We start from the raw sequence: 16,804 nt of genomic DNA on the forward strand, positions 1-16,804 counted from the left end.
CTATTTAAAAGCACAACTTAGCCCATTTAAACGTAAATTCGCCTTTCAATCTTTGTTTATCCAGCTGTGCTTATACCAGACTCTTTGAATAGTATACCTTTTTTACTCTGATGTAGCTAACTTCAAGCTGCTATTCTTTTTCTTTTTTTTTTTTTTTTTTTGGTTGTTGTTTTGTCAAGCTGCTATTCTTTTGCTTTACTTTTGTGGTAAGAAGTTTTGCTAGGTCTCTACCTTCTTTACACACTTGTTTTAAGTATTTTATGGCAGAAATGCTTGGGTACACTGTGGATGTGGAATCTGCTATGACTCAGAATCTCAGTTTTTCTCTCCTTTTTTATATGGCTTGTCTTACCTCTGAGTTTGGCTTCATAGGTTCTACTTGTCGCATAGCTGGGATCTCTAAAAAACTGATAAAAAAAAAAGTCAGGAAGTATATAACCATTGTCAGAGCCAGAGCCACCACACTTAGCCGAATTCTAGCTCCACCACTTAACCAGCCTTGTGGTCTGGGACAAATTCTAGTTTTTTGTGTGTGTGTGTGTGTGTGTGTGTTCTGTTTGTAATTTTCTTGGCCACTGTGCCTCACGAGATGTGGGATCTTAGCTCCCTGTTCTAGTTGTGTGTGAGTGTGTGTGTGTGCATTTTGTTTGTAATTTTCTTGGCCACTGTGCCTCATGGCATGTGGGATCTTAGCTCCCTGACCAGGGATCAAACCTGCGCCGCTTGTGTTGGAAGTACAGAGTCTTAACCACTTGACCGACCGGGAAGTCCCATAGAACAAATTCTTTAACCCTCATCTATAAATAGAATAATAATAGATCCTACCTTATACAGAGATTGTGAGGATTAAATGCATTACTACACAGAAAGTGCTTAGACCTATGGCTGACACACAGTAAATGCTAGGTATATAGTAGTGTAGTTAGGGAGACAGCCTGTGTAACCAAGTGTTACTTGCAAATTTTGCAGGCAACTAAGGATTATTGATTGACCTCTGTGACCAAGGTTGTACTTATTTTACTTCACACTGTCTTCATCAGATTACTCTATTGTGCTTATTATATGTTAGTAGACAGTTGTTTTGCATTTTAGGGATTCTTACTCTGAGTTACACTTATGACTGTAAATACTCAGTACATTATCACTATTGTTTATTGGACTGTTGTCTTAACTTTTTGTTGTATTTGGTTGAGGAATATGGAACTGTTTGGCTCTATGAGTTACTGTTTTTGAAAGGATGTGTGTTCACCTTATGAATTTTGCCATTACTTTTTAGATACTTGGCATATCGAAATTTTATGATCGACACATACCGCCTAAATCCCCAGGAATATTTAACCAGCACTGCTTGTCGGAGGAACTTGACTGGAGATGTATGTGCTGTGATGAGGTAAGGATGTCTTGACTTTTTCTCAGATATTTCACTGCAGGTGGTTACTGATACATTGCTAATGTTAGGTTGACTAAACTGGATGTTTTCTTGGTTAATAAAATACCTAAAGCATCTTTTTGTTTTTTTAATTTTTACATTTTACATCTTTTATTGTATGGTCTAATCATAAACTGACCGTAGATGGAGAGTGGGTTAGGATGGGGAATGGATAAGCTCTGTGCCCTAAATCTGTGTAAAGAAAAAAACAAAATGTAGGTCTCCTCCTGTGAGTTTGGTTTATGTGTGAGCTCTTTCACCATGGACCTACATGAGCATTTGTTCCCTCGTTTCTGTGATTGAAATGATTAGGCTTTATACTAGGTTTGGGGGTGCTATGTTCAACATTATTTTGAGTTTGTAGAAATTGTCCCTCAAACCAAAATTGTCAGTTACTTTGTGATGGTTCATAGCCTACAAGAGAACACGTTTACTTAGGGTTTTTTTTCGTTTGTTTTTTAATGAAATGTAATGATGCTTATGAAGATGATGAGGTACATTCTCTAGATTTTAACTTTAAGAGCTTTATTCTTCAGGGTTCATGCCTTTTTAGAGCAGTGGGGGCTTGTTAATTACCAAGTGGATCCAGAAAGTCGACCCATGGCAATGGGACCTCCTCCGACTCCTCATTTCAATGTATTAGCTGATACCCCCTCTGGGCTTGTACCTCTACATCTTCGATCACCTCAGGTAAATTAGTGCAGCCTTTTTTTCAGGTCTGGGTGGTAATAGACAACCACTTCTTGCATTTATATTCAGGAATTACTATTATAGTCATATAATAGTGCTGTTTCTTAGCTGATAGGTTATGTTTGTTTGTTTTTGTATGTTGTAAATGTTTGAGTCCATAAGAATATTTAGTTGTTTAAGATAATGCTCTCCCATTAATGCCAAGAGTCTATGCTTTATCCTCTTAGAGATTTGCTTTCATAACTCATGGCTCCTTTATCACTTCTGCCATCGAAGACACTAATAAAGAAGCAGACTGTATAAATGTGTTAAATTGTTTAGAACTTCCCCTTCCTAACATTTGGAAAGTGGACATCTATGCACACGTTCTTTTTTTCTCTTTTAATCTCTTCTATATAATTTTTTTAAATTTATTTATTTTTGGCCACGTTGGATCTTTTTTGCTGTGCTCTGGCTTTCTCTAGTTGCAGTGAGCAGGGGCTACTCTGTTGCGGTGCGTTGGCTTCCCTTGTTGCGCAGCACAGGCTCTAGGCACGCAGGCTTCAGTAGTTGTGGCTAACGGGCTCTAGAGCACAGGCTCAGTAGTTGTGATGCACGGGCTTAGTTGCTCCGCGGCATGTGAGATCTTCCCAGACCAGGGCTCTAACCCGTGTCCTCTGCATTGGCAGGTGGATTCTTAACCAGTGCGCCACCAGGGAAGTCCCTTGAAAAGATTATTATGTCAATCGGATTATGTATACCATTCAGTTGGAATAACACGAATCTAACCTATAAATTGCCCTCCACTATGAAATATTAAAGAAGACTTGTCTATATTCTCTGTGACTTAGGCAAAAAAAAAAAAAATGTTTCTTACATGTTGAATTTTTGTTAGAAGTGTAGTGTAAGGTGTAGGTATTTATTTTTTTGTAGAATCTCTAGTGGTTTAAGTGCCGATATTAAACATCGTTAAAAGCCTCTGTCCCGTTTACTTTGTAGAGGTTAATACAGCCATTTATCATTTATTTGACTCATAGGTTCCTGCTGCTCAGCAGATGTTAAATTTTCCTGAGAAGAACAAGGAAAAACCAATTGATTTGCAGAACTTTGGTCTTCGTACTGACGTTTACTCCAAGAAAACCTTAGCAAAGGTAAGGATTTTTCTATAGGGACATATGGACTACAAGCTAGCATGTGCTCTTTGTCCTTCTTCCTTCTAAGAAGCATCATTTTCCATAAGAAACTTGTTTTACTTTCTGTAAGGTAAGGAGGTGCTTTCTACTTAAATCTGATGACATTTTATAAAAGTCACGTATCTTACCTTTTCTTAGTATGGTTAGAAGATAGGTATTTAAAAATAACTATGATTAATGTGTTAAAATGAGGGGGAAAATGGAGAATTTCAACAGAGAATGGGAATATATAAAAAGAATCAAATACCTGTTGAACAATTGAAAATATACTGAAATTAACCCATTGGCTAGGTTTAACAGCAGGCTGGACACAGCAGAAGACAGGATTAGTGAACTCAGGTTAATAGATACATTGAAACTGAAACAGCAAGAGGAAAAGAAATTGGTTGAAGTTGGGGGGACAGGACAAAGAGAAAAGAGTACAGAGACACATGAGATACAGTCAAAAGAATTAATATTTATCATTAGAGACCTATGAGAAGAGAAAGAATGGTACAGAAGCAATACTTGAAGATGTAAGGCCTAAAAATTTTCCATAACTAATGAAAAGTTATCAACTCACAGAATAAGAGAGACTGAACATATCCAAGTTTGGATATAGAGAAAACCATACTCAGGCAAATGGTGCTTAACCTCTTTTTTTTTTTTTAATTTATTTTTGGGTGCGTTGGGTCTTCATTGCTGCGGGCAGGCTTTCTCTAGTTGACGTGAGCGGGGGCTACTTTTTGCTGCGGTGCATGGGCTTCTCATTGTGGTAGCTTCTCTTGTTGCGGAGCACGGGCTGTAGGCACATGGGCTTCAGTAGTTGTGGCACATGGGCTCAGTAGTTGTGGCTCGCGGCTCTAGAGCAGAGGCTCAGTAGTTGTGGCACACGGACTTAGTTGCTCTGCGGCATGTGGGATCTTCCCGGACCAGGGCTCAAACCCGTGTCCCCTGCATTGGCAGGCGGATTCTTAACCACTGCACCACCAGGGAAGTCCTAGAGCTTAAACTCTTAAAGCTAACATCTTAAATCAGCCAAGGAGCAGGGGGGTTGGGGAAGGACACATTAGATTCAGAGGCACAGTGATAAAACTGATGTCTGACTTTTCAACAGAAATGATAGAAACCAGTGGACAGTTTAATAATATTTTTAAATGCTGAAAGGAAAATTGTCACTGAAATTCTGTATCTAGTAGAAACACCTTTCAAAATAGAAAGTGCAATAAAGGCGTTCACAGACATTCAAAAGGTAGAGCAGTTATCACTAGTTCACAATGTAAGGACACTAAAGGAAGTTCTTCAGGATGAAGGGTAATGATTCCAAATGGAAGCACGTGATGCTAGAGAAGGAATAAAGAGCATGGAGAAGTGTAAATAAGTAGTTAAATATAAAGGAATGTAGACTTTTTAAACAACGAACATTTTAGGAGGTTTGTAACATGTAGAAATGACAAAAATAGCAGAAAGGCAGAAGAAGAATAAATTGAGTTAAACTGTTGTAAAGTTCTGAAATTGTTGAGAAGGATTGATTATAGGGTAAACTAATAATTTGATAAAGCATTTTGGGAGGGGACTGGATCTGCATGGAAGAATAAAGGGTGCCAGAAGAGGTCAACATATGGGTCAGTATTAAAGACATTTCCCTTTTATTTTTAATTGTTTAAAAGGATAATACTGTTTAAACCAAAAATAACAATATGTATTTAGGTTCACAGCATATTGATATTGAAGACCAAACATCACTAAAAGGACAGGAAAAGGAATTGGAAGTATACTGTATTAAAGTTCTTACACTATATGTGACAGTGCTAAAATATTATTTGAGAGTACACTGTGACAGTTTAGAGATGGATATTGTAAATCTTAGATTAACTATTTAAAGATGCATAACTAATAAGCCAATAATGGAATAAAAACAATAATACTTCACAAAAATGTTACTCCACAAGAGGGAAGGAAACAAGGAACAGATGGGAAGAATAGAAAATAGCAAGATGGAAGATTTACATCTGACCATAGGGATAGTAGTATAGAATTGAACATTAATGGTTTTAATATTCCAATTTAGCAGCAGAGATTGTCAAATTGGTTTAAAAAAATCAAGGACAAACATGTATTGTCTACAAGAAACCCACTTTAAATACAAAGACACAGACTAAAAGAAAATGAGTGGGAAAAGACATACCTTCTAAACAAAAGGAAGCCAGAATCACCATATTAATATTTATAAAAGTAGTAGACATCAGAACAACTTATTTTACCAGAAGTAGAGGTGTTTCATAATGATAAGGGGATTGATTAATCAAGAGGATGCAATCATCCTAAATACATATGTACCTAATTAAAGACATTCAAAGTACATACAAAGCAAAAACTGACAGAACAGAAAGGAGTAATAGGCAGACACTCAAGTATAGTTGGAGATTTCAACGATCCTTTCTCGGTAATTGATAGAACAAATAGAAAGTCAGCAAGAGTATAAAAGACCTACATCACCACTATCAACCAATAAGGTCTATTGGTATTCATAGAAGATTCTGCAAAATAGCAGAAACACATTGTTTTAAAGTTCTTGGGGGGACTTCCCTGGTGGTTCAGTGGTTAAGACTCCACGCTTCCACTGGAGGGGGCGTGGGTTCGATCCCTGGTCAGGGAACTAAGATCCCACATGCCACGCAGTGCAGGCAAAAAGTAAAAAAAAAAATAATAATAATAATAATAAAATTCACGGGGAATACTCAACAAAATGTACACAATTCTGAGCAATAAAATTAGTATCATAAGTTTTAAATGATTGGAATTATACAGTGTGGTTGTATGATTTTATACATATGGAATGAATGTGGTTGATTCACCACAGCAAAATTAAACTAGAAACCAAAAATAGGAAAACAATAGAGAAGATTAATAAAATAAGAAGATGGTTATTTGAAGAGATCGATAAATTTGATAAACCTCTAGCCAAGAGTGATCAAGAAGAAAAGAGAAAACACAAATCCCTGATCAGGAATGAAAGAGTACATCACTGTTGATTCTACTTATATATAAAGGCAATAAAAAATATGCTTAACAACTTCGTGGTAATATATTTGACACTTTGATGAAATGGGCAAATCCCTTGAAAGCAACAAAATATAAAAGTTGGGACTTCCCTGGTGGTTAAGACTCTGTGTTCCCAATGCAGGGGGCCCACCTTCAATCCCTGGTCAGGGAACTAGATCACACATGCATGCTGCAGCCAAGAGTTCGCATGCCACAACTAAGGAGGCTGCGTGCTGCAACTTAGGAGCCTGCAAGCCACTACTAAGGAGCCCACCTGCCACAACTAAGACCCAGTGTAACCAAATAAATAAATATATTTTTTTGAAAAACAAAGATATAAAAGTCTTCCCAGGATAGAGATAACTTGACATATTAGGTTAAAAATAATGTCCTCCAAAGAAATCAGGTCCTCATATCTGTAACTTGTAAATATTACCTTATATGGAAAAAGATCCTTTGCAGATGTGATTAAGTTAAAGATTTTTAAGATGAGATAATCCCGTATTATTCTGGTGGGCTCTGAGTACCATCACGTTTGTCCTTATAAGAGAAAAGTATAGAGATTTTACATACAGGAGGAGGCTGTAAAATCTATGTGATCTTGGATGCAGATACTGGAATGAGGTGGCTACAAACCAAAGAATTCTGGGGCAGCCACCAGAAGAAGGAAAGACAAAGAATTTATTCTCCCCTAGAGCTTCCAGAGGGAGCATTGCCTTGCTAACACCTTGATTTTGGTTCAGTCATAATGATTTTGAACTTCTATCCTCCTGAGCTGTGAGAGGATAAATTTTTGTTATTTTAAGCCACCAAGTTTGTGATAATTTTTTAGAGCAGCCACTAGAAATTATATACTTGAACCACCTTATTCAAATGTATAATTTATACACTGTTATACAATATCTATATGTAGTTAAACGTCTTCCTAAAAACAAAACTCTATGCCCAGATGATTCTGCTGATGAATTTGTACCAGGCACATAAGGAAGAAATAATACCAATCTACATAAGTTCTTCCAGAAAGTAAAAGTGTAGAGAACACGATTATAGCTAAACATGTATGTACCCAATTATCCAACTTCTGACTATATAGACCAGATAAATGGGTTTATAAAAGAATGTGCGAGAACATCCATAGCAGCCTTATCCAGGATAGTCAAAAACTGTAAATAATATAATGGATAAATTGTGGTTTATTCAAACAATGTAATGGTATACAGAGATGAAATGTTTCACTTCTTCATATAACAGTGAGGTTGAATCTGCTTACCATAATATTGGACAAGAAACCAGACCCATAAACTACATACTGAATGGTTTTGTTATTATAAAATTCAGATCCACAGAAACTAGCCTACGATTGTAGAATTCAGAATAGTGTGTATCAATACTTTTGTGGTTTGTTAACAACTGGAGGTTAAGGAGGGGTGCTTTTCAGTATTGATTTGAGTGTTGTTACATGGGTATTATAAGTAGAATTGTAGTCACACTGTACACATAAGATTTGTGTATTTTGTTACACATATATTTTACCTCAATAAATACAAAAGAAAGAAATTCTAAAATCATGTAGAAACCCTGGCCCTGATGAAGTTACTCAAGTTGTAATCAAGAGGAGAAACATTAACTGACTTAAGCCAGTAGGAATGGGGAAAATCCTTTCTATGCTTTGTGGATGAGAAGTGGGGAAATGGTTGCTGTGGACCTACCCAGTAAATGCCATTCATGTCTAGGTTATACAGATCTGCCCTATATTTGGGTCTTCTTTTTCAGAAATTAGATGAAATATTGATGAATGTTGTTCCACTCAGGGCTCCATATCTGATTGATGGTCACTTCTGATGTTTGTTCATTAAGAGTAGCCTTTGGGGGAATTCCCTGGCGGTCCAGTGGTTAGCTCTCACTGCCAAGGGCCTGGGTTCCTGGTCAGGGAACTAAGATCCCACATGCTGCCAAAAACAAAATAAAAAAGAGTAGCCTTTGGTTCTCTTAAAGTAATCCTCAAGGAGTCTGAGCAGTGTATTGGGAGTTAAAGCTACATACATCTTTTCTTCCTCACAAAGGCATACTTTAGACTTTTAATCCTGCAATTCTTAGATTCCTCTTCTTATTCTGTATTTAAAGACTAGTTATTTTTATTTATTTATTTATTTATTTATTTTGCGGTACGCGGGCCTCTCACTGTTGTGGCCTCTCCTGTTGCGGAGCACAGGCTTTGGACGCACAGGCTCAGCGGCCATGGCTTATGGGCCCAGTCGCTCTGCGGCATGTGGGATCTTCCCGGACCAGGGCACGAACCTGTGTCCCCTGCATCGGCAGGCGGACTCTCAACCACTGCGCCACCAGGGAAGCCCAAGACTAGTTATTTTTAGTACATTTTTTGCAAATGAACAAATATTTCATAATGATATGGATTGAATATTATGGAGACCTAATAAATCATAATTTTTACCTGCAGTGTATAGCACAGTCGTGCAGAAAGGTTGAGTCAAATGAACTGAGAAACTTTATTGACACAAAGGAATCATGGACTATAGAAGTTTTCATTTCTTAAATTGTAATCTCCCAAAGTAGAATTTTCAGAGAAGGGATAATATGTTAGAATGTGTATTTTGAATTAGTAACATATGCGGCTAAAGAATAATATCAAGTATACTACACAGCCAGTCCTCTTCATGAATGGAGTAGAATCTGCAAATCAAGAAGTATGAGTCAGTTGATTTGGTTTTACACAACACAGACTTGGTTTTCTTATAAATAATAGAAATAAGTGGTCTAAGTAATCCATGTCTAATGTCTAAGTAGTCCATGACTCCTTGGTAGATAGCAAGAAATCTTTGAAATAAGCCAGCCTTTCTGTTGGGAGTTTTGGTTCCTTATGTGTTTTATTCTTGTTACTCAGGGACTTACTTTGGTGGATTGCAGAAAACGGTCTGCAGAACTTAGAAGGGAATCCTGATGAGCTCCATTCAACCTTTAGGAATGAGTAAATAATTTCTGAATTTTTATCTTTAGAGTAAAGGTGCTAGTGCTGGAAGAGAATGGACTGAACAGGAGACACTTCTACTGCTGGAGGTAAGCAGATTAGTGATGAAGCCCCTTTATTCATATGAGATGGGTGCTAACTTTCTGTGACTAGCATTTTAAATATACCTTTGGAATTTATCCTGAAAATTTTCAATCCATGTAATGAGTTTTAATAGCATTTTCTTGGGCTGTTGCAGTTTAAATATCACACTGGAGTTGATGTGCTAGCTGTCAGTAGGGGAGATCAAGCCTGGATATGTATTATTTTGGCTCAGGTTGGGTTCTTTTTGTTTTAAATCTGTTGCCAACAGTTAAATATTGCAGATTTTCCAAAGCAATCTAGACATCTAACTCTTCCTCCAAAATTAGAAGATCTGGCAACTCCGGGCCCTTATTCTCAGATAGCAATAATTAGCTGGCTGGCCTTGGGTAGCAGATGTTCCTTTGAAATGGGGCATTTCTTCATAGTCCAAATTTTCTTAACTTAGCCCTCCTCAGTCATTGTAGATTAGTTCCCTAGTGCTTGTATGCAATTGAGTGTACAACCTCCGTATTTTCCAAAAGGATTTCTGAAAAGTGGATGAAGATACCTGCCATTGAAAAAATTGTCTTGATTATGAAAGCAGAAGACTGTGATAAGCCCATGATTATGCATCGTGTCTCTGTCAGTCAGCATGTTGAATGCTTTTTTAATTTCGTTGTCTTTAGAGATTCTTGCAAATTCTTACAGAACTAGATCTCAGAATTATTTCTACTCTGAAGGGTAGGAAAAAGAGAGTATTTGGTTTCATATTTATCAACCAGTTCCGAAGAAGGACTATTTGTCTTTAGTTGTAGAACAACAATTGTTGGGGTAAAATGGAGACTTCATGACACTACTTAGTATTTGTGGATAGTATGTGTGGGAGCTGAATTAGGACCAAATGAGGAAGTTTATTGTTAAATATGTTAGGAATGCTTTTGCCTACATGGAACAGAAAATCTGACGAGCAATACATTAAACCAAAAGAACTTTGGTTTTTTGTTCAACTAGATTTCTTCAGATTGGTAATTCCAAGATTCTTTCCACTGTTCAATTATATCATCAGGTCCCTAGTTTTTCTGTTGTTTTGTTCTGCCTTCCGTAGCTGTCCACATTCTGTCTCTTTGTGTTCTGGTCACAGGAAGACTGGTAGTTCCAGACTTCTCATCCCTATTTAAAACAGAAAGAGAATTGGAAAAGGTACCTGGGGACTTCTCTTCTTGGGCTCTTGTGAGGAAAAGCTTTCCCAGAAGCCCCTCATCAGTGTTTCCTTTCTATCTCACTGATCAAATGGGTCTCATAAACACCTAGTACTGCGTGTGATCCTGGGAAAACAAATACATGGCTTTCTAGTTTCAATAGTGGGTTCAACCTGGAAGAAGTTGATGATTGCTCCTGGTAATTACTGGCAGCATCTACACCAATTATAACTGTAACATTAGAACAGTGAATTTATGGAGGAAGAGCACTCCCTTTCACTGGAGTACTGCATCTGATCGAAACTTGTATATCGTATAAAATATGCAATTCAGAAATCAAGTATCAAATAAAAGATTAGGCTAGGGCAGCAGTTCTCAAACTTTCTGGGCTCAAGAAGCACTTGTACTCTCAAAATTTTTATTGAGGACTCCAGAGAGTTTTAATTTATGTGACTTTATCAGTATATATATATTTTTAATCAGTATTTTTTAAACTAAAAATTAAAACTGAGAAGAATATTTAATTCACTTAAAATAACAGTGAACCCCTTTTGAGTTAACATAATTAACATTTTTATGAAAAATATCTTTTGAAAAAAGATATTAGTGAGAAGTGTAGCATTTATATATTTTAGCAAATCTGTAATGTTTGGCTTACTAGAATACAGCTGGATTTTCATATTTGCTTTTCTACCAGGTATGTTGTTTTAGTTTAAGTATATTAGGAAAGTCTGGTATCACCTGGATATGTAGTTGGAAGCAGGAGAAGTATCTTAATGGCCTTTTCAGGTAATTATGAATATTCTTCTGTGATACAGACATGTCCCTCCTTTTTTTTTAAAAAAAAACAAATTGAAGGTTTGTGGAAACCCTGCATTAAGCAAGTTGGTTGGTGCCATTTTTCCAACAGTATTTGCTCACCTTGTGTCTCTGTGTCACATTTTGGTAATCCTCACAATATTTCAAACTTTCTTATTGTTATTATATTTGTTACAGTGATCTGTGATCAGTGGTCTTGAATGTTACTCTTGCAAAAAGATTACACACTGAAGGCTCAGGTGATGGTTAGCATTTTTTAGCAACAAAGTATTTTAAAATTAAGGTACAGTGTTCTTTTTTTTTTTCTCGTTTGCGGTACGCGGGCCTCTCACTGTTGTGGCCTCTCCCGTTGCGGAGCACAGGCTCCGGACGCGCAGGCTCAGCAGCCATGGCTCACGGGCCCAGCCGCTCTGCGGCATGTGGCATCCTCCCGGACCGGGGCACGAACCCGTGTCCCCTGCATCGGCAGGCGTACTCTCAACCACTGTGCCACCAGGGAAGCCCCCAGTGTTCTTTTTAAGATATATAATACTATTGCACACTTAGTAGACAACAGTATAGTGTAAACATAACTTTTATATGTGCTGGAAAACCAAAATATCCATGTGACTTGCTTTATTGCAGTATTCGCTTTATCTCAGTGGTCCAGAACTGAACCCGCAGTATCTCTGAGGTATGCTTGTGTTACATTAAAACTTGACCACTGATAGTTTCTTAAAGCTTAGTTGCAGCATGGAATCCATTGGTCTCTCTTGCCCTAGTAATGGATCTTTTATCCATGTATGATTGCATAATGTCTTTCATTGATAAATTGGAAAATATTGGTTTACTGAATTATGCAGATCTTCCAAATGTTGATGCAGTTCATGATACAATATGAAAAAAATCTAATTTGATAATACTGTGACCAATCTCATTAGAAAAGTCTTTTAAAAAGTAGAACAAGCGGGACTTCCCTAGTGGCGCAGTGGTTAAGAATCTGCCTGCCAATGCAGGAGATATGGGTTCGAGCCCTGGTCTGGGAAGATCCCACAATGCCACGGAGCAACTAAGTCCGTGCGCCACAACTACTGAGCCTGTGCTCTAGAGCCCATGAGGCACAACTGCTGAAGCCTGCATGCCTAGAGCCTGTGCTCCACAACAAGAGAAGCCACCGCAATGAGAAGCTGCGCACCACAACGAAGAGTAGCCCCCGCTCGCCACAACCAGAGAAAAGCCCGCGTGCAGCAATGAAGACCCAACGCAGTCATAAATAAAAAAATAAAAAAAAAAAGAACACGCTTTCATGGCAGATAAGTATTTTTCACAATTGTAATTTTCACTTAATCATTGGCAACAAACACCATCAGTTTTCCTTGGAGTGACTTTTTTTTTTTTTTTAAGTCTTTATTGAATTCGTTACAACACTGCCTTTGTTTTATGTTTTGGTTTTTTGGCTGCGAGGCATGTGGGATCTTAGCTCCCCGACCAGGGATCAAACCCATGCCCCCTGCATTGGAAGGCAAAGTCTTAACAACTGGACTGCCAGGGAAGGGAAGTCCCTGGAGTGACATTTTTGAGAATCATTGTTTATTTTTGAGAAAATGTCTGCCAGATATCTGTGTCTGTAAAACCGTGGTGTGGTAGCAATTCATTCTAGTGATGATGTTCAGTGAAAAGAGTGGCTACTTGAACTTGAAACTCAATCACAAGTGCTTTTCTTTTAGACAGCCGTCATGCTTTGAAAGTTGATATTTAGTCTTCTTGTGTACCTCCCATTTCATAATACTGAAGATTAAAAACACATGGGCTAAGATATTTAGATTCAATAAAATTAATTTTTACTGTTTCATGAAGGAAAAGTTTAAGTAAAGTTGGCTTATTTTGCTTCTGCAAGTGTGCAGCACTGAAGAATAAAATGACAGGACAGTATGGTGCCACTGCCTTGATTCATACTAAGGGGTCATACTAATTGCTTTTGCACCATTGAGCAAATGTCAACCTAATGAACAGACAGTAAGGTCCTAGTATTATTCTGAAAATGATTTTGATCTTTCAGTTCCTGTGAAAGGGTCTGGTGCTCCATGAGTATCCAGACTACACATTAGGATACTTTGGGCCTGGTGATGGCTCACGTTTCTGCATTGCTTTAATTTGATTTTGAGTTGTTCCAACAGTTGTGGTTCATTAAGAAGTTTTAGTGGTGTATTAACTCTTTCCTTTTCTTTTTTACACCCCTCTTCTACTTTTCCTTATTCTCTTAGTCTCTCTCTCTCTGTGTCTCTCTGGATCAATTCAAAAATATTTGTTCTTTTTGAGGTTTGTTTTTTTTTTTTTTTTTTGTGGTACGCAGGCCTCTCACTGTTGTGGCCTCTCCCATTGTGGAGCACAGGCTCTGGATGCGCAGGCCCAGTGGCCATGGCTCACGGGCCCAGACGCTCTGCGGCATGTGGGATCTTCCCAGACCGGGGCACGAACCCACATCCCCTGCATCGGCAGGCGGACTCAACCACTGCACCACCAGGGAAGCCCTCTTTCTGAGTTTTTACCACTATTTTAATTTATTCTTGTCTGTCCATTGAGTATCAGTGATATGCAAAGAGCTTATTTTCTGAGCTCCTTTTTATTTATTTCAACGCTGTCTTCTCTAGCCATATGTGCTATGGATGTTAATTTTAAAGTTCTCAGTATTTGTGGGGGAATGTATGGGATATGCATTTGTATTGCTTGTTTAGAATCTGTGGGCTCTAGGGAGAAATTAAATTGTGCAACACTACCTGAAACAACAGGCTCCTGTCAGTCAGCTCTTTTCCTTGCTGCATATTGATAGTCAAAATTTTCTCCTCCGCTACATTAAGATTCATGGATAGTAAATACAGAGTGAGGTCAGAATGGTGAAGCTACTGTTTAACCTGAGCATATTCAAGAAAACCACAGTATCCCCACACAATAGTGCATTTTCTCTCCTGCAGGTGGAACCTGTGCAGTGGTTGATTTTTCTTTTAAACATGCTGTTGAATCAACAGGTGTTGTCTGTGCTTACACAAAGAGAAATAAAAGGCTTCCCAACAGCATTGTTTACCATTAACACCTTCTGTTTTTATAGTTTATTGGTAATTAATAGCTTAAGACTATGAAGTCAGAAGAAAAATTTTTAATCGATTTATAACCAAAAACATGGTCAATTTCTCCCTGATAAATCTGGAAGATTCATTAGGGTTTATTGTTGTCTGCCTACCCCTACCCTTGCCAAAATCATACCATTTTATCGGACAAGTATATCACACAGGCAGCTTCCCAAATATTTAGGATTATTCTTGAGACCACCACTTTTTTTTATTTTTAACCTATCCCATGCTTCGCTTTTTTTTTTTTTTAACTTCTTTTTTGGAGTATAATTGCTTTACAATGGTGTGTTAGTTTCTGCTTTATAACAAAGTGAATCAGTTATACATATACGTATGTCCCCATATCTCTTCCCTCTTGTGTCTCCCTCCCTCCCACCCTCCCTATCCCACCCCTCTAGGTGGACACAAAGCACCGAGCTGATCTCCCTGTGCTATGCGGCTACTTCCCACTAGCTATCTATTTTACGTTTGGTAGTGTATATATGTCCATGCCACTCTCTCACTTTGTCCCAGCTTACCCTTCCCCTCCCCATATCCTCAAGTCCATTCTCTAGTAGGTCTGTGTCTTTATTCCCATCTTGCCCCTAGGTTCTTCATGACCTTTTTTTTTTTTTTTTAGATTCCATATATATGTGTTAGCATACGATATTTGTTTTTCTCTTTCTGACTTACTTCACTCTGTATGACAGACTCTAGGTCCATCCATCTCACTACAAATAACTCAATTTCGTTTCTTTTTATGGCTGAGTAATATTCCATTGTATGGAATATTCCATTGTGTATTTGTGCCACACCTTTCTTTTTATGGCTGAGTAATATTCCATTGTATATATGTGCCACATCTTCTTTATCCTTTCATCTGTTGATGGACACTTAGGTTGCTTCCATGTCCTGGCTATTGTAAATAGAGCTGCAGTGAACATTATAGTACATGACTCTTTGAATTATGGTTTTCTCAGGGTATATGCCCAGTAGTGGGATTGTTGGGTCGTATGGTAGTTCTATTTTTAGTTTTTTAAGGAACTTCCATACTGTTCTCCATAGTGGCTGTATCAATTTACATTCCCACCAACAGTACAACAGTTCACTTTTATTTAAAAATACTTTATTTGATATGGTTTCTTATCAAAGCACAGTTATTGTATGGAATGCTGCAGGTTATTGTTTTTGGTTGTGTTCAGTTTATTGTGTTCCTACAAATATTGGGGGCATAATTTCAATTTTGCAAATAACTAAAGTGCAATCTATTCATTGGACAAATGAATGCAGTTTGAAAAAGATCTTTAATTGGTAGACATGCATAAGATCAAGAAGATGGAGTCATGTTTGAGTAAGATTTCATTTGTAAAATGTGTGAGGAATTTCAGGTATTTCACCTGAAAATGCATCATCAGTATAAGAAGCCACAAAATGCATCATCAGTATAAGAAGTCCTTACAGCAGTTTGAAATGGCATTGATAGAATCAGGGTGCCAGAAAGAAGAAATAGCACCATTCTATTCCATAGTGACTAAGGGGATTTTTAAAAAGAGACTTTCACGATTTCTTTTAAGTCCACAACTGATTACAGTATTCTTCCTGGTCATTTATCATTGTCCCTGGCTTTGAAATTGAGAAAACTTGAATCTGTGAGCTTGTTGGTTCTACCTGGTTAACTTGTCTTTCTCATGCCTGCTTTGCTTTCTCATGCTTTGTATTAAATAATTAATGGCCATAAAATCTTGCACCTACAAAGAAAATCCATGATATGTATTAATATTTGTTTATCCGTAGATGGGTTTCTCATTTTATACTGGCCAGATTATAGAAACAATAGCATTAGAAGGTATTCAGTAAGCAGCCTCAAAGATTTTTCTCACAGTGTGCATGCACTTGACCTACTTTGCCTTGATATGCAACCCAGGAAATATTTTTTCCTGTGTAATTTTATTTATTTTTTATTGAAATACAGCTTATTTACAATATTGTGTTAGTTTCAGGTATACAGCAAAGTGATTCAGTTACATATATAATTTTTCAGATTATTTTTATTACAAGACATTAAATGTAGTTCCCTATTCTATACAGTAAATCTTTGTTGCTTATCTTCCTGTGTAATTTTGAATTACACTTTAGTTGAGTATGTCTTCCAGTAAAAAAAAAAAAAATTGTCTTGAAGAAAGCCTTTTTTTTAAAATACAGGGGGGTTTTGTTTGGTTGGTTGATTGTTTGGTTGGTTGGTTTTTTGGCCTCGCCGCTTGGCTTGCAGGATCTTAGTTCCCTGATCAGGGATTGAACCTGGGTCCCTGGCAGTGGAAGTGAAGAGTCCTAACCAC

The 16,804-nt window shown here is 37.5% G+C and overlaps 1 protein-coding gene across 3 annotated transcripts in view; it reads left to right on the plus strand.

Annotated features, from left to right (window-relative positions):
- Window positions 1–16,804, plus strand: part of SMARCC1 (SWI/SNF related BAF chromatin remodeling complex subunit C1) — a 187,673-nt gene that overhangs the window by 91,487 nt on the left and 79,382 nt on the right. For all 3 annotated transcript variants that reach the window (XM_030845340.2, XM_070046656.1, XM_030845343.2), the window contains exons 16-19: window positions 1,277–1,390; window positions 1,966–2,119; window positions 3,136–3,249; window positions 9,331–9,390. In XM_030845340.2, coding sequence (XP_030701200.1) covers window positions 1,277–1,390; window positions 1,966–2,119; window positions 3,136–3,249; window positions 9,331–9,390 — 442 coding nt within the window. The remainder of the gene's footprint in view (window positions 1–1,276; window positions 1,391–1,965; window positions 2,120–3,135; window positions 3,250–9,330; window positions 9,391–16,804) is intronic.

The sequence above is a fragment of the Globicephala melas genome, chromosome 11 (genome assembly GCF_963455315.2).
Source record: "Globicephala melas chromosome 11, mGloMel1.2, whole genome shotgun sequence".
Classification (NCBI taxonomy): domain Eukaryota; kingdom Metazoa; phylum Chordata; class Mammalia; order Artiodactyla; family Delphinidae; genus Globicephala; species Globicephala melas.